The following is a 22,237-nucleotide window of genomic DNA, read 5'->3' as shown; positions in this document are numbered from 1 at the left end:
GAGTTAACGAATTGGTGACTGCTGACAGATGCATCACAGTGAGCGAATTGTCACGTTACTTTGGGATAGGGGAAGTAAGTGTTTGCAGAATACTGAAAGTGCTGGCGTTAAAAAAGGTTTGTGCCAGGTGGGTTCCCACGACGTTGACAGTGGCTCACAAAGAAACAAGAAAAACGGTATGCAGCGAACTTTTCGAACAGTACGAGAATGGTGGAGATGAATTTCTTGGAAGAATTGTGACAGGTGATGAAACATGGCTCCATCGTTTGTCACCAGAGACGAAGAGGCAATCAATGGAGTGGCATTATGCAAATCCACCCAAGAAAAAAAATTCAAAACCACACCTTCTGCTGGAAAAGTTATGGCTACGGTGTTTTTCGATTCCGAAGGATTCTTGCTTGTGGACATCATGCCAAGTGGAACCACCATAAATTCTGATGCGTCTGTGACGACACTGAAGAAACTTCAGGATCGACTGAGTCGTGTTCGACCACAGCGGCAAAAGCAGGATGTTTTGCTGTTGCACGAAAATGCGCGGCCACATGTCAGTCAAAAAAGCATGGAAGCGATCACAAAACTCGGATGGACAAAACACTGAAACACCCCCCTTACAGTCCTGACCTGGCTCCATGTGACTGTCATCTCTTTGGGAAACTGAAAGACTCTTTTCGTGGAACAAGGTTTGAAGATGATGACTCTCTTGTGCACGCTGCCTAACAGTGGCTCGAACAGGTTGGTCCAGAATTTTACCGTGCGGGTATACAGGCGCTGGTTCCAAGATGGCGTAAGGCATTTGAGAGTGATGGAAATTAAATGGAGAAAAGAAAATATTGTTCGTAAAGGATGTATTTACACACTGTAAAACTTTCAAACATGTAGAATAAAAGATGGATTTTAAGAAAAATAGCGTGCATTTCTTTTGGAGTGATCCTCATATAAAAAAGCAGTGCATTGGCGCCGCTCCCATTTGTTTATACAATCCTGGAAATGGAAAAAAGAACACATTGACACCGGTGTGTCAGACCCACCATACTTGCTCCGGACACTGCGAGAGGGCTGTACAAGCAATGATCACACGCACGGCACAGCGGACACACCAGGAACCGCGGTGTTGGCCGTCGAATGGCGCTAGCTGCGCAGCATTTGTGCACCGCCGCCGTCAGTGTCAGCCAGTTTGCCGTGGCATACGGAGCTCCATCGCAGTCTTTAACACTGGTAGCATGCCGCGACAGCGTGGACGTGAACCGTATGTGCAGTTGACGGACTTTGAGCGAGGGCGTATAGTGGGCATGCGGGAGGCCGGGTGGACGTACCGCCGAATTGCTCAACACGTGGGACGTGAGGTCTCCACAGTACATCGATGTTGTCGCCAGTGGTCGGCGGAAGGTGCACGTGCCCGTCGACCTGGGACCGGACCGCAGCGACGCACGGATGCACGCCAAGACCGTAGGATCCTACGCAGTGCCGTAGGGGACCGCACCGCCACTTCCCAGCAAATTAGGGACACTGTTGCTCCTGGGGTATCGGCGAGGACCATTCGCAACCGTCTCCATGAAGCTGGGCTACGGTCCCGCACACCGTTAGGCCGTCTTCCGCTCACGCCCCAACATCGTGCAGCCCGCCTCCAGTGGTGTCGCGACAGGCGTGAATGGAGGGACGAATGGAGACGTGTCGTCTTCAGCGATGAGAGTCGCTTCTGCCTTGGTGCCAATGATGGTCGTATGCGTGTTTGGCGCCGTGCAGGTGAGCGCCACAATCAGGACTGCATACGACCGAGGCACACAGGGCCAACCCCCGGCATCATGGTGTGGGGAGCGATCTCCTACACTGGCCGTACACCACTGGTGATCGTCGAGGGGACACTGAATAGTGCACGGTACATCCAAACCGTCATCGAACCCATCGTTCTACCAGTCCTAGACCGGCAAGGGAGCTTGCTGTTCCAATAGGACAATGCACGTCCGTATGTATCCCGTGCCACCCAACGTGCTCTAGAAGGTGTAAGTCAACTACCCTGGCCAGCAAGATCTCCGGATCTGTCCCCCATTGAGCATGTTTGGGACTGGATGAAGCGTCGTCTCACGCGGTCTGCACATCCAGCACGAACGCTGGTCCAACTGAGGCGCCAGGTGGAAATGGCATGGCAAGCCGTTCCACAGGACTACATCCAGCATCTCTACGATCGTGTCCATGGGAGAATAGCAGCCTGCATTGCTGCGAAAGGTGGATATACACTGTACTAGTGCCGACATTGTGCATGCTCTGTTGCCTGTGTCTATGTGCCTGTGGTTCTGTCAGTGTGATCATGTGATGTATCTGACCCCAGGAATGTGTCAATAAAGTTTCCCCTTCCTGGGACAATGAATTCACGGTGTTCTTATTTCAATTTCCAGTAGTGTAGGTTAGTCATGTGAAAAGGCTTCCAGCGTGATGATGTCTGCACGACGGGAATTACCAGACTTGGAGTGTGGATTGTTAGTTGGAGTTAGACCTATGGGATGGAAATCGTTAGGGAATTCAAGTACCAAGAGCGTGCTGAGAATGCCACATTTCAGGCATTACCTCTCCGCACAGACAACCTCGTGGCCGGCAGCCTTCACTTAACTACAGAGAGGAACCGCATTTGCGTAGAGTCGTAAGTGGTAACAGATACGCAACACTGCGTGAAATAACCGCAAAAATCAATGTGGGACATACGACGAACGTATCCGTTGGGTCTATGAGGCAAAGTCTGGCGTTAATTCACTACTGGCCATTAAAATTGCTACACCACGAAGATGACGAGCTACAGACGCGAAAATTAACCGACAGGAAGAAGATGCTGTGATATGAAAATCATTAGCTTTTCAGAGCATTCACACAAGGTTGGCGCCGGTGGCGACACCTACAACGTGCTGATATGAGGAAACTTTCCAACCGATTTCTCATACACAAACAACAATTGACCGGCGTTGCTTGGTGAAACGTTGTTGTGATGCCTCGTCTAAGGAGGAGAAATGCGTACCATCACGTTTCCGACTTTGATAAAGGTCGGATTGCAGCCTATCGCGATTGCGGTTTATCGTATCGCGACATTGCTGCTCGCGTTGGTCGAGATCCAATGACTGTTAGCAGAATATGGAATCGGTGGGTTCAGGAGGGTAATACGGCATCTTATCCACATGGCTGTAACGGATCCTACAGCCACGTCTCGATCCCTGAGTCAACAGATGGGGACGTTTGCAAGACAACAACCATCTGCACAAACAGTTCGACGACGTTTGCAATAGCATGGACTATCAGCTCAGAGACCGTGGCTGCAGTTACCCTTGACGCTGCACCACAGACAGGAGCTCCTGCGATGGTGTACTCAACGACGAACCTGGCTGCACGAATGGCAAACTGTCATTTTTTCGGTTGAATCTAGGTTCTTTTTACAGCATCATGATGGTCGCATCCGTGTTTGGCGACATCGCGGTGAACGCACATTGGAAGCGTGTATTCGTCATCGCCATACTGGCGTATCACCCGGCGTGATGGTATGGGGTGCCACTGGTTACACGTCTCGGTCACCTCTTGTTCGCATTGACGGCACTTAGAACAGTGGACGTTACATTTCAGATGTGTTACGACCCGTGGCTCTACCCTTCATTCGATCCCTGCGAAACCCTACATTTCAGCAGGATAATGCACGACCGCATGTTGCAGGTCCTGTACGGGCCTTTCTGGATACAGAAAATGTTCGACTGCTGCCCTGGCCAGCACATTCTCCAGATCTCTCACCAATTGAAAATGTTTGGTCAATGGTGGCCGAGTAACTGGCTCGTCACAATACGCCAGTCACTACTCTTGATAAACTGTGGTATCGTGTTGAAGCTGCATGGGCAGCTGTAACTGTACACAGCATCCAAGCTCTGACTCAATGCCCAGGCGTATCAAGGCCGTTATTACGGCCAGAGGTGGTTGTTCTGGGTACTGATTTCTCAGGATCTATGCACCGAAACTGCGTGAAAATGTAATCACACGTCAGTTCTAGTATAACATATTTGTCCAATGAATACCCGTTTATCATCTGCATTCCTTCTTGGTGTAGCAATTTTAATGGCCAGTAGCGTAGGATATGGCAGTAGACGACCGACGCCTTTGCTAACAGCGCATCACCTGCAACGCCTCTCTTGGGCTCGTGGCCATACAGTTTGGACCCTAGACGACCGGAAAACTGTAGCCTGGTCGGGTGAGTCCCGATTTCATTTGATAAGAGCTGACAGTACGGTTCGAGTATGGCGCACACCCCATGCAGCCATGGACACAAGCTATTAACAAGACACTGTGTGAGCTGGTGGTGGATGGCTCCGTAATGGTGTGGGCTGTGTTAACATGGAAAGCATAGGGTCGTGTGATCCAACTGAGTCGATCATTGACTGGATTATGTTCGGCTACTTGGAGACCATTTGCAGCCATTAACGGACTTCAAGTTCCCATGGCAAAGTGCATGTCACTGGCCGACAGTTGTTAGTGACTGATTTGAAGAAAATTCTGGACAGTTCGAGCGAAAGTTATGGCTACCCAAATCGCCCGACATGAGTCGCATCGAACATTTGTGGGACATAATGGAGAGGTCAGTTCGTGCACAAAAATCTGCTCCCGCAACACTTTCGCGGTTATGGACCGCTGAAGAGGGAGCTTGGCTCAATATTTCTGCTGTGGACTTCCAACGACTTGTTGAGTACATGCCACATCGAGTTACTGTACTTCTCCGGGCAAAAGGAGGTTCGAGACGGTATTACGAGGTATCCCATGTCACCTCAGTTTGTACAGGTGTGAAGGTTTCGCATGGATCCCCTAGTTTTCATTAAAGATCGTTACTTAACCATTTTTGAAAACAAGTTCAATCACCGCTATTAACCGTCTCTTTGGAGCTTCCTGCTTCACCCGTCATTCTTTTTCAGTTATTAATCCATTAATTACTGCTACTGCACTAAGGTAAGAAGTCGACAAAACTGCTTACATTTCAAGATGTTGCAGGCGATAGATCTCAGAGAAGGCAGCGTCAGACAGCAGCTCGGCGTTTCCGACATTAAGTTCCCGCAAAGCGGGGCACCCACGGCAAACGGCAATCACTGTATCATCCTCCAGCCCGAACCCATTTCGCAGATCCAGCACTCTCAGTTTTGGCAGGCCTCCAGTCCTTAAACACAAAAACAAGTGGCAGCTTTATTGCTATTGCAGAAGTTACGAGCGGAGCTGTCTCTATTGATCTACTGAAATCACAGCACCAAAAAATAATTAACGTAAAATACTAAAATTCAGATAGTGAAGGGAGACGAAAATTTAACAGTCATGGGTGACTGGAATTCGAGTGTAGGAAAAGGGAGAGAAGGAAACGTAGTAGGTGAATATGGATTGGGGCTAAGAAATGATAGAGGAAGCCGCCTGGTAGAATTTTGCACAGAGCACAACATAATCATAGCTAACACATGGTTTCAGAATCATGAAAGAAGGTTGTATACATGGAAGAACCCTGGAGATACTAAAAGGTATCAGATAGATTATATAATGGTAAGACAGAGATTTAGGAACCAGGTTTTAAATTGTAAGACATTTCCAGGGGCAGATGTGGACTCTGACCACAATCTATTGGTTATGACCTGTAGATTAAAACTGAAGAAACTGCAAAAAGGTGGGAATTTAAGGAGATGGGACCTGGATAAACTGAAAGAACCAGAGGTTGTACAGAGTTTCAGGGAGAGCATAAGGGAACAATTGATAGGAACTGGAGAAAGAAATACAGTAGAAGAAGAATGGGTAGCTTTGAGGAATGCAGTAGTGAAGGCAGCAGAGGATCAAGTAGGTAAAAAGACGAGGGCTAGTAGAAATCCTTGGGTAACAGAAGAAATATTGAATTTAATTGATGAAAGGAGAAAATATAAAAATGCAGTAAATGAAGCAGGCAAAAAGGAATACAAACGTCTCAAAAATGAGATCGACAAGAAGTGCAAAATGGCTAAGCAGGGATAGCTAGAGGACAAATGTAAGGATGTAGAGGCTTATCTCACTAGGGGTAAGATAGATACTGCCTACAGGAATATTAGAGAGACCTTTGGAGATAAGAGAACCACTTGTATGAACATCAAGAGCTCAGATGGAAACCCAGTTATAAGCAAAGAAGGGAAAGCAGAAAGATGGAAGGAGTATATAAAGGGTCTATACAAGGGCGATGTACTTGAGGACAATATTATGGAAATGGGAGAGGATGTAGATGAAGATGAAATGGGAGATATGATACTGCGTGAAGAGTTTGACAGAGCACTGAAAGACCTGAGTCGGAACAAGGCCCCCGGAGTAGACAACATTCCATTGGAACTACTGACGGCCTTGGGAGAGCCAGTCCTGACAAAACTCTACCATCTGGTGAGCAAGATGTATGAAACAGGCGAAATACCTTCAGACTTCAAGAAGAATATAATAATTCCAATCCCAAAGAAATCAGGTGTTGACAGATGTGAAAATTACCGAACAATCAGTTTAATAAGCCACCGCTGAAAAACACTAACACGAATTCTTTACAGACGAATGGAAAAACTAGTAGAAGCCAACCTCGGGGAAGATCAGTTTGGATTCCGTAGAAACACTGGAACACGTGAGGCAATACTGACCTTACAACTTATCTTAGAAGAAAGATTAAGGAAAGGCAAACCTACGTTTCTAGCACTTGTAGACTTAGAGAAAGCTTTTGACAATGTTGACTGAAATACTCTCTTTCAAATTCTAAAGGTGGCAGTGGTAAAATACAGGGAGCGAAACGCTATTTACAATTTGTACAGAAAACAGATGGCAGTTATAAGAGTCGAGGGACATGAAAGGGAAGCAGTGTTTGGGAAGGGAGTGAGACAGGGTTGTAGCCTCTCACCGATGTTATTCAATCTGTATATTGAGCAAGCAGTAAAGGAAACAAAAGAAAAATTTGGAGTAGGTATTAAAATCCATGGAGAAGAAATAAAAACATTGAGGTTCGCCGATGACATTGTAATTTTGTCAGAGACAGCAGAGGACTTGGAAGAGCAGTTGAATGGAATGGGCAGTGTCTTGAAAGGAGGATATAAGACGAACATCAACAAAAGCAAAACTAGGATAATGGAATGTAGTCGAATTAAGTCGGTTGATGCTGAGGGAATTAGATTAGGAAATGAGACACTTAAAGTAGTAAAGGAGTTTTGCTATTTGGGGAGCACAATAACTGATGATGGTCGAAGTAGAGAGAATATAAAATGTAGACTGGCAATGGAAAGGAAAGCGTTTCTGAAGAAGAGAAATTTGTTAACATCAAGTATAGATTTAAGTCTCAGGAAGTCATTTCTGAAAGTATTTGTATGGAGTGTAGCCATGTATGGAAGTGAAACATGGACGATAAATAGTTTGGACAAGAAGAGAATAGAAGCTTTCGAAATGTGGTGCTACAGAAGAATGCTGAAATTTAGATGGGTAGATCACATAACTAATGAGGAAGTATTGAATAGGATTGGGGAGAAGAGAAGTTTGTGGCACAACTTGACCAGAAGAAGGGATCGGTTGGTAGTACATGTTCTGAGGCATCAAGGGATCACCAATTTAGTATTGGAGGGCAGCGTGGAGGGTAAAAATCGTAGAGGGAGACCAAGAGATGAATACACTAAGCAGATTCAGAAGGATGTAGACTGCAGTAGGTACTGGGAGATGAAGAAGCTTACACAGGATATAGTAGCATGGAGAGCTGCATCAAACCAGTCTCAGGACTGAAGACCACAACAACAACAACAACTAAAATTTTGGGAATACATTTGTTTACGTAACATATTTAACATTAACATTGCAACTTCACACGTTAATATAAGCGAAAGATAAGGCATTGCAAATTTGAAATGCTGGTACATTAATAACCTGTGTAACCGGCAGAATGTTGAATGCAAGCATCCAAAAGTACCCAGGAAGCGGCTACGCATGTAGTGGGGGCTGTGTGGAAGGGGGACTGGGCGGTTTTTTAGGTTAGAGGGTCTCAGGAAACCACAGAAATGGCGTCAGTCTAAACGGGGGCAGGTAAAACACATTAAGTTAGTTGTACAAACGATCGGTGTTGTAGTTGTAAATTGTCGTAACTGTGTTGGAAAGAACCAGAGCTCCAAGCCCTAATAGAAAGCACTGAAGCTCAAATAATTATAGGTACAGAAAGTTGGCTAAAGCCGGAAATAAGTTCAGCCGAAATTTTTTCAAGTGATCTAACAGTGTTCAGAAAGGATAGATTAAATACAGTTGGTGGTGGAGTATTTATTGCTGTCTGAAGTAGTTTGGCTTGTAGTGAAATTGAAGTAGATAGTTCCTGCGAAAGAGCATGGGTAGATGATATACCTGATAATCGGACTAAACCATTAATTGGATCGTTTTATCGACCCCCCTCCCCTCCCCCCCCCCCCCCCCCCCGGCTCAGAACATATAGTTGCTGAACAGTTAAAAGAAAACTTGAGTCTCATTTCAAATAGGTACTCCACTCATACAATTATACTCGGTGGTCACTTCAATCTACCTCTGATATGCTGGAAAAATTATACGTTTAAACCCAGCGGCAGGCACAAAACGTCATTCGAAATTGTACTGAATGCTTTCTCAAAAAATTATTTTGAACAATTAGTTCATGAGCCTACTCGAGGCGTAACTGGTTGGGAAAGCATACTTGACCTCTTAGCAACAAATAATCCTGGTCAAATAGGGAGTATCATGACGAATACAGGGATTAGCGACCACAAGGCAGTTGCTGCTAGGCTGAATACCGTATCCCCCACAGCCATCAAAAAGAAACTCAAAGTACATCTATTTAAAAAAGCTGTTAAAAAGAGACAGTCTCCACTCCTTCCGATCTGATCACTAAAGCGTAGAAAAGATGTGGAATGATTTCAGAGAGATAGTATCGACGGGAATTGAGAGACATATACCACATAAATTAATAAGTGATGGTACTGATCCCCCATGGTACACAAAACTGGTCAGTTCACTGTTGCAGAAGCAACGAAAAAAGTATGCCAAATTTAAAAGAACGCAAAATCCCGAAATTGGCAAAGTTTTGCAGACGTTCGAAATATAGCGGGTGCTTCAATGCGAGATGTCTAGGAATCTGGCAGAAAACCCAAAGAGATTCTGGTCATACATAAAGCACACCAGTGGCAAGACGCAATCAATACCTTCACTGAGCGATAACAACGGTGAAGTCACTGATGTCAGTGTCACCAAAGCAGAGTTATAAACACGGTTTTCTTATACTCCTTCACCAAAGAAGACGAAGTAATTATTACCGAATTCCAATCAAGAACAACTGCGAAGATGAGAAACATAGAAGTAGATATTCTCGGTGTAGCAAAGCAGCTTAAATCACATATGTAATAAAGGCAAGGCTTCCGGTCCGGATGCTATACCAGTCAGGTTCCTTTCAGAGTATGCAGATACAATAGCTCCATATTTATCAATTATATACAACCGCTCGCTCACAGAAAGTTCCGTACCTAAAGACTGGAACGTTGCTCAAGTCACACCAATACCCAAAAAGGGAAATAGGAGTAATCCGCTGAATTACAGGCACGTATCACAAACGTCGATTTGCAGTAGGGTTTTGGAACGTATACTGTATTCGAACACTATGAAGTACCTGGAAGAATACGATTTCTGACACATAGGCAACACGGATTCAGAAAATGTTGTTCTTGCGGAACACAACTAGCTCTTTATACTCATGAAGTAATGAGTGCTATCGACAGGGGATATCAAATTGACTCCATATTTTTTAGATTTACAGAAGGTTTTCGATACCGTTCCTCACAAGCGTGTTCTGCCCAAACTGTGATGATGATGATGATGTTTGGTTTGTGGGGCGCTCAACTGCGTGGTTATCAGCGCCCGTACAATTTCCCAACCGTTGCTCAGTCCAATTTCGCCACTTTCCTGGATGATGATGAAATGATGAGGACAACACAAACACCCAGTCATCTCGAGGCAGGTGAAAATCCCTGACCCCGCCGGGAATCGAACCCGGGACCCCGTGCTCGGGAAGCCCAAACTGTGTGCATATGAAATATCACCTCAGTTGCGAGACTGGACTCGTGATTTCCTGCCAGAAAGGTCACAGTTCGTAGTACTACACGGAAAGTCATCGAGTAAAACAGAAGTAATATCCGGCGTTCCCCAATGAAGTGTTATAGGCCCTCTGTTGTTCGCCGGCCGCGGTGGTCTAGCGGTTCTGGCGCTGCAGTCCGGAACCGCGGGACTGCTACGCTCGCAGGTTCGAATCCTGCCTCGGGCATGGGTGTGTGTGATGTCCTTAGGTTAGTTAGGTTTAAGTAGTTCTAAGTTCTAGGGGACTTATGACCTAAGATGTTGAGTCCCATAGTGCTCCGAGCCATTTGAACCCTCTGTTATTCCTGATCTACATTAACGACTTGGAGACAATCTGAGTAGCCGTCTTAGATTGTTTGCAGACGATGCTGTCATTTACCGTCTTGTAAAGTCATCAGATGATCAAAACGACTTGCAAAATGAGATAAGATATCTGTGTGGAGCGAAAAGTGGCAGTTGACCCTGAATAAAGAAAAGTATGAAGTCATTCACATGAGTAATAAAAGAAAGCCGGCCGGTGTGGCCGTGCGGTTCTAGGCGCTACAGTTTGGAACCGCGTGACCGCTACGGTCGCATGTTGGAATCCTGCCTCGGTCATGGATGTGTGTGATGTCCTTAGGTTAGTTAGGTTTAAGTAGTTCTAAGTTCTAGTGGACTGATGACCACAGATGTTAAGTCCTATAGTGCTGAGAGCCATTTGAACCATTTGAAGTAAAAGAAATGCGCTAAATTTCGATTAGGCGATAAGTCACACAAATCTGAAGGCTGTAAATTCAACTAAATACTTGGGGATTACAATTACAAATAAACTAAATTGGATCGATCACATATATAATATTGTGGGTAGAGCAAACCAAAGACTGCGATTCATTGGCAGAACACTTAGAAGGTGCAACAGGTCTACTAAAGAGACTGCTTACGCTACACTTGTACGTCTTATTCTGGAGTATTGCTGTGCGGTGTGGGATTCGTATCAGGTGGGACTGACGGATGATACAGAAAAAGTTCAAAGAAGGGCGGTTCGTTTTGTATTATCGCGAAATAAGGGTGATAGTGTCACAGACTTGATACGTGAATTGGAATGGCAATCATTAAAACAAAGGCCTTTTTCGTCGCGACGGGATCTTCCCATGAAATTTCAATCACCAGTTTTCTCCTCCGACTGCGAAAACATTCTGTTGGTACCCACCTACATAGGTAGGAATGATCATCACGATGAAATGAGAGAAATAAGGGCTCGGACAGAAAAATTTAAGTGGTCGTTTTTCCGGCGCGCCGTTCAAGAGTGGAACGGTAGAGAGACAGCTTGAAGGTGATTCGTTGATCCCTCTGCCAGGCACTTAATTGCGAATAGCAGAGTAATCACGCAGCTGTAGACGTAGATGTACATGCATCGTGTTGCATTGGTCCCAGATATCGATTTCACGGCTGGAGTTTTGTGCCAGTCGCACTTGGTTGATCAGTACGTGTACAGTTAATCCTGGTTGTGGATCACAATGGAGTTGACCCTCGTGTGCTCGATTGGCTACAGATCTGGTGATCGAGTAGGCCAAAGCGACATGCCGACACTTTGTAGAACATGTAGGATTATGACAGCACCGGTCGGCGTCAACGAGCGGTCCTAGGCGCTTCAGTCTGGAACCGCGCGACCTCTACGGTCGCAGGTTCGAATCCTGCCTCGGGAATGGATGTGTGTGATGTCTTTAGGTTAGTTAGGTTTAAGTAGTTCTAAGTTCTAGTGGACTGATGACCTCAGATGTTAAGTCCCATAGTGCTCAGAACCATTTCAACCATTTTGAAATTGATTATGACAGCGGTGTGTGGGCGAGCGTTATCCTGTTGGAATCACTCCCGTAATACTGTTCATGAATGGCAGCACAACAGGTCGGATCACCAGACTGATAATAGAAATTTGCAGTCTGGGTGCGTGGGATAGCGGCGAGATTGCTCCTCCTGTCATGCGGAATCACATTCTACAAGGGCAGTTCAATAAGTAATGCAACACATTTTTTTTTTCTGAAACAGGGGTTGTTTTATTCAGCATTGAAATACACCAGGTTATTCCCCAATCTTTTAGCTACACAACACTATTTTTCAACGTAATCTCCATTCAATGCTACGGCCTTACGCCACCTTGAAATGAGGGCCTGTATGCCTGCACGGTACCATTCCACTGGTCGATTTCGGAGCCAACGTCGTACTGCATCAATAACTTCTTCATCATCCGCGTAGTGCCTCCCACGGATCGCGTCCTTCATTGGGCCAAACATATGGAAATCCGACAGTGCGAGATCGGGGCTGTAGTGTGGATGAGGAAGAACAGTCCACTGAAGTTTTGTGAGCTCCTCTCGGGTGCGAAGACTTGTGTGAGGTCTTGCGTTGTCATGAAGAACGAGAAGTTCGTTCAGATTTTTGTGAACAATTGTGACAGCACTACCAACAGAGATGTCAAGTTGAGCACTGAGTTGTTTGATGGTGAGCCGTCGATCATCTCGAACGAGTGTGTTCGCACGCTCCGCCATTGCAGGAGTCACAGCTGTGCACGGCCGGCCCGCTCGCGGGAGATCAGACAGTCTTGCTTGACCTTGGGGCGATGATGACACACGCTTTGCCCAATGACTCACCGTGCTGTTGTCCACTGCCAGATCACCGTAGACATTCTGCAGGCGCCTATGAATATCTGAGATGCCCTGGTTTTCCGCCAAAAGAAACTCGATCACTGCCTGTTGTTTCCAACGCACATCCTTTACAGACGCCATTTTAACAGCTCCGTACAGCGCTGCCACCTGTTGGCTGTCAATGAAACTATACGAGACGAAGCGGGAATGTTTGAAAATATTCCACAAGAAATTTCCGGTTTTTTCAACCAAAATTGGCCGAGAAAAAAAATGTGTTGCATTACTTATTGAACTGCCCTCGTACGTCATGACTCCAGGTGTAAGTCCAGTGTGTCTAGCACTCAGACAGATTGTTGCAGACCCTCCACTGGCCTCCTTGTAATCGACATACGGCCATCACTGGCACCGAGACAGAACCAGCCTTCATCAGAAAACAGAACAGACCTCCACACTGCGCTCCAATGAGCTCTCGCTCGACACAGCTGAAGTCGCAAATTGCGGTGGTTTAGTGCCAGTGGAGTGCACGCTCCAGGGCGTCTGACTCGCAGATATCCTTGAAGTGACCAGTTTGCAACATTTCGTTGTGTCATTGCAGTGCCAACTGCTGCTCAAGTTGTTGCTGCAGATGCAGTACGCTGCGCCAAAGCCGTACGCCAAACACGATGGTCTTCCCCGAGAGACGGAGCCACGCGGCTATCGGGAGCCCGGTCCTTCTTGTGACCGTACATGCTACATCTACATCTACATCTACATCTACACTCCACAAGCTACCCAACGGTGTGTGTCGGAGGGCACTTTACTCGCCACTGTCATTACTAGAGTGCTGCAACGCTCCATGTTTGACCGGTCACGGCTCGCCTGTTGACGGGGGGACCGAGCCGCTCGTGTCCGGCCCCACACGACTCGGCTCGGTCACGTACTCGCCCCATGTCTGATGTCCGGATTCCGGACACGCGGATAACCGAGCATGACCGGTCACCGCTGACGGCTCACCTCGCCTCGCCACGGCTCGCTGCTCTGTACTGTACAAATGCAACGCCTCTTAGTCTCTCTCTCTCTCTCTCTCTCTAAATTCATAGAGCACTTTCTTTTATAATATTTACTCCCGTCTTCCTAACGTCCGGGAATTTTGTTGTAAATAAAACATTCATCAGAAGAGGCCAATCTGTGTTAATGTAATGAGGTGTAAGCGTCAAATAGTGCACCTGATTATGCGAATCAGTCCACATATCAACTATCTCAGCACATGTTTTATTAATAACTTCCGCAATAACAGAAGGCATTATACTGTTTCGTATTGCATCAGCTTGTTCTTTGACATGTCTGCTTATAGTAGAGGGATGTGGCATGACATCTGCCACGTTAACTTTTCCATAATGCGCACCTAGATGTATTAATTCTTGGCCTAGTTCTCTGAAACCTTCACCGCAAACAGCATTAAAAGGTCTCATATCTTTAGCACACATTTCAACACACTTTGCTGTAATGCTATTTTTTATTACTGCCGGTATTCCTGAACGAACTGTATCTTTGTGAGGTTTCTTGCAACTGTGTTTCTTTAAAAGAGTGGTTCCCGATTGGAAACACAATAATGTGGAGCAGTTTATCCACGATACGTATCCAGTAGACGCACTGTTTTCGTCTACAACCACCAAAAATATGCTCCGTACTTGGCTTTTTAGACCTTCCCGTCTCTTCAATGTGTAAACATTGATTTCAATCTTACGTCTTACTGCACTGGTTTCCTCGCACTGCATGATTGCAGAGAGAGAGAGAGAGAGAGAGAGAGAGAGAGAGAGACACCACAAATGAGAAGCCCGTACTGGCTGCAGTCTCACACGGATAATGACACGTGTAATGTGTGTGAAGTTGTGTGCTACGTATTCGGTCACGGCTTCTATGCTCGGTCACTAGAACTAGTGCGGGCAGCCTATCCAGTTAGGGTGTGCTCGCCCCATCTCGTATTTTGTGCTCGCTTACTCGGTCATGCAGGACTCTAGTCATTACCTCCCTTTCCTGTTCCAGTCGCGTATCGTTCGCGGGAAGAACGACTGCCGGAAAGCCTCCGTGCGCGCTCGAATCTCTCTAATGTTACGTTCGTGATCTCCTCGGGAGGTACAAGTAGGGGGAAACAATATATTCGATACCTCATCCAGAAACGCACCCTCTCGAAACCTGGCGAGCAAGCTACACCGCGATGCAGAGCGCCTCTCTTGCAGAGTCTGCCACTTGAGTTTCCTAAACATCTCCGTAACGCTATCACGCCTACCAAGTATCCCTGTGACGAAACGCGCCGCTCTTCTTTGGATCATGTCTGTCTCCTCTGTCAATCCGACCTGGTACGGATCCCATGCTGATGAGCAATACTCAAGTATAGGTCGAACGAGTGTTTTGTAAGCCACCTCCTTTGTTGATGGACTACATTTTCTAAGGACTCTCCCAATGAATCTCCACCTGGCACACGCCTTACCAACAATTAGCTTTATATGATCATTCCACTTCAAATCGTTTCGTGCCGGCCGCGGTGGCCGTGCGGTTCTGGCGCTGCTGTCCGGAACCGCGGGACTGCTACGGTCGCACGTTCGAATCCTGCCTCGGGCATGGGTGTGTGTGATGTCTTTAGGTTAGTTAGGTTTAAGTAGTTCTAAGTTCTAGGGGACTTATGACCTAAGATGTTGAGTCCCATAGTGCTCAGAGCCATTTGAACCATTTGAAATCGTTCCGTACGCATACTCCCAGATATTTTACAGAAGTAACTGCTACCAGTGTTTGTTCCGCTATCATATAATCATACAATAAAGGATCCTTCTTTCGATGTATTCACAATATATTACATTTGTCTATATTAAGGGTCAGTTGCCACTCCCTGCACCAAGTACCTATCCGCTGCAGATCTTCCTGCATTTCGCTACAATTTTCTAATGCTGCAACTTCTCTGTATACTACAGCATCATCCGCGAAAAGCCACATGGAACTTCCGACACTATCTACTGGGTCATTTATATGTATTGTGAAAAGCAATGGTCCCATAACACTCCCCTGTGGCACACCAGAGGTTATTTGAACGTCTGCAGACGTCTCTCCATTGATAACAACATGCTGTGTTCTGTTTGCTAAAAACTCTTCAATCCAGCCACACAGCTGGTCTGATATTCCGTAGGCTCTTACTTTATCAGGCGACAGTGCGGAACTGTATCGAACGCCTTCCGGAAATCAAGGAAAATAGCATCTACCTGGGAGGCTGTATCTAATATCTTCTGGGTCTCATGTGCAAATAAAGCGAGTTGGGTCTCACACGATCGCTATTTCCGGAGTCCATGTTGATTCCTACAGAGTAGATTCTGGGTTTCCGGAAATGACATGATACACGAGCAAAAAACATGTTCTACAATTCTACAACAGATCGACGTCAGAGATATAGGCCTATAGTTTTGCGCATCTGCTCGACGACCCTTCTTGAAGACTGGACCACCGCTGCCAGTAACCGTGTACAGTGGCTACATCCCTACCAAGCCTTTCTCCAGTATCGCAGAAGGAACATCCAGCGTCCCGTAGCCCTATTACACGATATCGTTCACACTCAGTTGTGTGTTGATAATGGCGACCTTGCGCCTTAAAGACCTTCTTGACTAACATTAACTCATCACATCCATCTCAAAGGTAACTGACATTCACCACCGTTACAACGTCTATTTAAAAGAAACCTGATTAGCATCCCAGTAGTGGCGCTACTGGCGCCACTCTCACACGACTGGCGCCAAAATTTTCACCGACATCATCTTCCAGATACAGAAACGCACCTGCCAACTTACGTTTATGCTGCACAACTCCTTCTTGGTGTTGCGATTTGTCGAGACAACACCACCCTTAATGCGGTTACTTAAGAACAAAAAGGTACCTATTGTACACTCCTGGAAATTGAAATAAGAACACCGTGAGTTCATTGTCCCAGGAAGGGGAAACTTTATTGACACATTCCTGGGGTCAGATACATCACATGATCACACTGACAGAACCACAGGCACATAGACACAGGCAACAGAGCATGCACAATGTCGGCACTAGTACAGTGTATATCCACCTTTCGCAGCAATGCAGGCTGCTATTCTCCCATGGAGACGATCGTAGAGATGCTGGATGTAGTCCTGTGGAACGGCTTGCCATGCCATTTCCACCTGGCGCCTCAGTTGGACCAGCGTTCGTGCTGGACGTGCAGACCGCGTGAGACGACGCTTCATCCAGTCCCAAACATGCTCAATGGGGGACAGATCCGGAGATCTTGCTGGCCAGGGTAGTTGACTTACACCTTCTAGAGCACGTTGGGTGGCACGGGATACATGCGGACATGCATTGTCCTGTTGGAACAGCAAGTTCCCTTGCCGGTCTAGGAATGGTAGAACGATGGGTTCGATGACGGTTTGGATGTACCGTGCACTATTCAGTGTCCCCTCGACGATCACCAGTGGTGTATGGCCAGTGTAGGAGATCGCTCCCCACACCATGATGCCGGGTGTCGGCCCTGTGTGCCTCGGTCGTATGCAGTCCTGATTGTGGCGCTCACCTGCACGGCGCCAAACACGCATACGACCATCATTGGCACCAAGGCAGAAGCGACTCTCATCGCTGAAGACGACACGTCTCCATTCGTCCCTCCATTCACGCCTGTCGCGACACCACTGGAGGCGGGCTGCACGATGTTGGGGCGTGAGCGGAAGACGGCCTACCGGTGTGCGGGACCGTAGCCCAGCTTCATGGAGACGGTTGCGAATGGTCCTCGCCGATACCCCAGGAGCAACAGTGTCCCTAATTTGCTGGGAAGTGGCGGTGCGGTCCCCTACGGCACTGCGTAGGATCCTACGGTCTTGGCGTGCACCCGTGCGTCGCTGCGGTCCGGTCCCAGGTCGACGGGCACGTGCACCTTCCGCCGACCACTGGCGACAACATCGATGTACTGTGGAGACCTCACGCCCCACGTGTTGAGCAATTCGGCGGTACGTCCACCCGGCCTCCCGCATGCCCACTATACGCCCTCGCGCAAAGTCCGTCAACTGCACATACGGTTCACGTCCACGCTGTCGCGGCATGCTACCAGTGTTAAAGACTGCGATGGAGCTCCGTATGCCACGGCAAACTGGCTGACACTGACGGCGGCGGTGCACAAATGCTGCGCAGCTAGCGCCATTCGACGGCCAACACCGCGGTTCCTGGTATGTCCGCTGTGCCGTGCGTGTGATCATTGCTTGTACAGCCCTCTCGCAGTGTCCGGAGCAAGTATGGTGGGTCTGACACACCGGTGTCAATGTGTTCTTTTTTCCATTTCCAGGAGTGTACATCTACGTCTCGGTGATCACTCTGCATTTCACAACTAAGTGCCTGGCAGAGGATTCGTCGAAGCACCTTCAAGCTACTTCTCTACCGGTCCAGTCTCGAACAGCCGCGAGGAAAACGCAAACGTTTAAATCTTTCCGTGCGAAATCTGATCACTCTTTTGCATTATGATGATTATTTCTCCCTAAGCAACTTGACACATACGAAATATTTTCGTTCCTGGAGGAGAAATGTACTATTTTCAATTTCAACAGAGATTTCGTAATGATAAACGCCTTCCTTTTCGCAGCTGCCACTACAGCTGACGTATCATGTTCGCGCTACTGACTCCCTTTTCCGCGATAATACAAAACGAGCCGCCCTTCTTTGGACGTTTCCGATGTCCTCCGTCAGTCGCATCTGATGTTGTTCCCAGACCACACAGCAGTACTCGAGAACGGGGCGGACAAGCGTCGTGTAGGCACTCTCTTTAGTGGACCTGCTGCATTTTCTAAGTGTTCTGTCAATAAATTTCAGTCTTTGGTTTGCCATCCCCACGACATTATACAATGTATATGTAATTGTTCGAGTTTAAGTTATTCGTAATTGTAATCCCTAAGCCAATAGTTGAATTCACAGCCTTTAGCTTTGTATGATTTATCTTGTAATCGCAATTTAGCGGAGTTTTGCGCACCATACAGATACCCTTTCTAAATCATTTTGCAATTGGTTTTGATCATCTGATGACTTTACAAGACGCTAAATGGCAGCATCATTTGGAAACAATCTATAAGGCTTGCTCAAACCGTCTATTAAATCGTTAATATAGAGCAGGCAATTCAGGGGGCCTATCAAACATCCTTGGGAACACCTGACATTGCTTATGTTTTTCTCGATGACTTTCCATCAGCTACTACAAATTGTGACCTTTCTGACAAAAAATCATGAATCCAGCCGCACAACTGAAGACGATAGTCCATAGGCTTGCTACTTGATTAAAGTAGTATGTGCGGAACGGCACAAAAAGGAGTCTGTAAATCTAAAAATTTGGAATCAATTTGAAATCCTCTGTCGATGGCACTAAATGCTTCATGAGAATAAAGAGCTAGTTGTGCTTCACATAAACGGTATTTTCTGAATCCATGTGGGCCATTTGTCAATAAATGGTTTTCTTCGAGGTAATTCATAATGATTGAGCACAGTATATGTTCCAATATCCTACTGCAAATTGACGGTAGTGATATAAATCTGTAATTCAGCGGATTACTCCTATTTCCTTTCTTGAATATTGACGTGACCTGTACAAATGTTCAAATGTGTGTGAAATCTTATGGGACTTAACTGCTAAGGTCATCAGTCCCTAACCTTACACACTACTTAACCTAAATTATCCTAAGGACAAACACACACACACACACACCCATGCCCGAGGGAGGACTCGAACCTCCTCCAGGACCAGCCGCACAGTCCATGACTGCAGCGCCTTAGACAGCGTGACCTGTACAACTTTACATAAATCTGTAATTCAGCGGATTACTCCTATTTCCTTTCTTGAATATTGACGTGACCTGTACAAATGTTCAAATGTGTGTGAAATCTTATGGGACTTAACTGCTAAGGTCATCAGTCCCTAACCTTACACACTACTTAACCTAAATTATCCTAAGGACAAACACACACACACACACACATGCCCGAGGGAGGACTCGAACCTCCTCCAGGACCAGCCGCACAGTCCATGACTGCAGCGCCTTAGACAGCGTGACCTGTACAACTTTACATAAATCTGTAATTCAGCGGATTACTCCTATTTCCTTTCTTGAATATTGACGTGACCTGTACAAATGTTCAAATGTGTGTGAAATCTTATGGGACTTAACTGCTAAGGTCATCAGTCCCTAACCTTACACACTACTTAACCTAAATTATCCTAAGGACAAACACACACACACACACACCCATGCCCGAGGGAGGACTCGAACCTCCTCCAGGACCAGCCGCACAGTCCATGACTGCAGCGCCTTAGACAGCGTGACCTGTACAACTTTACAGTCTTTAGGTACGGATCTTTCGACCAAAGAATGGCTGTTTGTGATTGCTAAGTAATGGGCTATTACAAATGATTGAAGCGATTTCATAAATTCACTGTAGCTCCATTCATTGACATATGGTCACGACACACTAATATACGTAGAAAAACATAAAGTTTTGTTCGGCTGAAGCCGCACTTCAGGTTTCTGCCGCCAGAGCGCTCGAGAGCGCAGTGAGACAAAATGGCGACAGGAGCCGAGAAAGCGTATGTCGTGCTTGAAATGCACTCACATCAGTCAGTCATAACAGTGCAACGACACTTAAGGACGAAGTTCAAGAAAGATCCACCAACTGCTAACTCCATTCGGCGATGGTATGCGCAGTTTAAAGCTTCTGGATGCCTCTGTAAGGGGAATCAACGGGTCGGCCTGCAGTGAGCGAAGAAACGGCTGAACGCGTGCGGGCAAGTTTCACGCGTAGCCCGCGGAAGTCGACGAATAAAGCAAGCAGGGAGCTAAACGTACCAGAGCCGACGGTTTGGAAAATCTTACGGAAAAGGCTAAAGCAGAAGCCTTACCGTTTACAATTGCTACAAGCCCTGACACCCGATGACAAAGTCAAACGCTTTGAATTTTCGGCGCGGTTGCAACAGGTCATGGAAGAGGATGCGTTCAGTGCGAAACTTGTTTTCAGTGATGAAGCAACATTTTTTCTTAATGGTGAAGTGAACAGACACAATGTGCGAATCTGGGCGGTAGAGAATCCTCACGCATTCGTGCAGCAAATTCGCAATTCACCAAAAGTTAACGTGTTTTGTGCAATCTCACGGTTTAAAGTTTACGGCCCCTTTTTCTTCTGCGAAAAAAACGTTACAGGACACGTGTATCTGGACATGCTGGAAAATTGGCTCATGCCACAACTGGAGACCGACAGCACCGACTTCATCTTTCAACAGGATGGTGCTCCACCGCACTTCCATCATGATGTTCGGCATTTCTTAAACAGGAGACTGGAAAACCGATGGATCGGTGGTGGTGGAGATCATGATCAGCAATTCATGTCATGGCCTCCACGCTCTCCCGACTTAACCCCATGCGATTTCTTTCTGTGGGGTTATGTGAAAGATTCAGTGTTTAAAACTCCTCTACCAAGAAACGTGCCAGAACTGCGAGCTCGCATCAACGATGCTTTCGAACTCATTGATGGGGACATGCTGCGCCGAGTGTGGGAGGAACTTGATTACCGGCTTGATGTCTGCCGAATCACTAAAGCGGCACATATCGAACATTTGTGAATGCCTATAAAAACTTTTTGAGTTTTTGTATGTGTGTGCAAAACATTGTGAAAATATCTCAAATAATAAAGTTATTGTAGAGCTGTGAAATCGCTTCAATCATTTGTAATAACCCTGTATTTCTGTGAATGTAGACGCCCACTCTAAGCTAGTTGAGTGTTGAGCGGTTTATGGTGGTGTGTATTTTGAGTACGCACTACAGGGTTAGTGGTGTAATAATTGTGATTTTGTGTACCACTGAGTTTAAGTCTCAATTGGCTTTTCTATAAAGCCAGGAACCTAGATCTACACTCCTGGAAATGGAAAAAAGAACACATTGACACCGGTGTGTCAGACCCACCATACTTGCTCCGGACACTGCGAGAGGGCTGTACAAGCAATGATCACACGCACGGCACAGCGGACACACCAGGAACCGCGGTGTTGGCCGTCGAATGGCGCTAGCTGCGCAGCATTTGTGCACCGCCGCCGTCAGTGTCAGCCAGTTTGCCGTGGCATACGGAGCTCCATCGCAGTCTTTAACACTGGTAGCATGCCGCGACAGCGTGGACGTGAACCGTATGTGCAGTTGACGGACTTTGAGCGAGGGCGTATAGTGGGCATGCGGGAGGCCGGGTGGACGTACCGCCGAATTGCTCAACACGTGGGGCGTGAGGTCTCCACAGTACATCGATGTTGTCGCCAGTGGTCGGCGGAAGGTGCACGTGCCCGTCGACCTGGGACCGGACCGCAGCGACGCACGGATGCACGCCAAGACCGTAGGATCCTACGCAGTGCCGTAGGGGACCGCACCGCCACTTCCCAGCAAATTAGGGACACTGTTGCTCCTGGAGTATCGGCGAGGACCATTCGCAACCGTCTCCATGAAGCTGGG

The 22,237-nt window shown here is 46.9% G+C and overlaps 1 protein-coding gene across 3 annotated transcripts in view; it reads right to left on the bottom strand.

The window, feature by feature from the left end:
* LOC126109715 (F-box/LRR-repeat protein fbxl-1-like) overlaps nucleotides 1-22,237 on the bottom strand; it is a 141,812-nt gene that overhangs the window by 14,633 nt on the left and 104,942 nt on the right. For all 3 annotated transcript variants that reach the window (XM_049914769.1, XM_049914770.1, XM_049914771.1), the window contains one exon: nucleotides 4,988-5,167. In XM_049914769.1, the coding sequence (XP_049770726.1) occupies nucleotides 4,988-5,167 (180 nt within the window). The remainder of the gene's footprint in view (nucleotides 1-4,987; nucleotides 5,168-22,237) is intronic.

Source organism: Schistocerca cancellata, chromosome 12, assembly GCF_023864275.1.
Source record: "Schistocerca cancellata isolate TAMUIC-IGC-003103 chromosome 12, iqSchCanc2.1, whole genome shotgun sequence".
In the NCBI taxonomy this organism is placed as follows: domain Eukaryota; kingdom Metazoa; phylum Arthropoda; class Insecta; order Orthoptera; family Acrididae; genus Schistocerca; species Schistocerca cancellata.
This window is presented reverse-complemented; position numbering and strand designations above follow the sequence as displayed.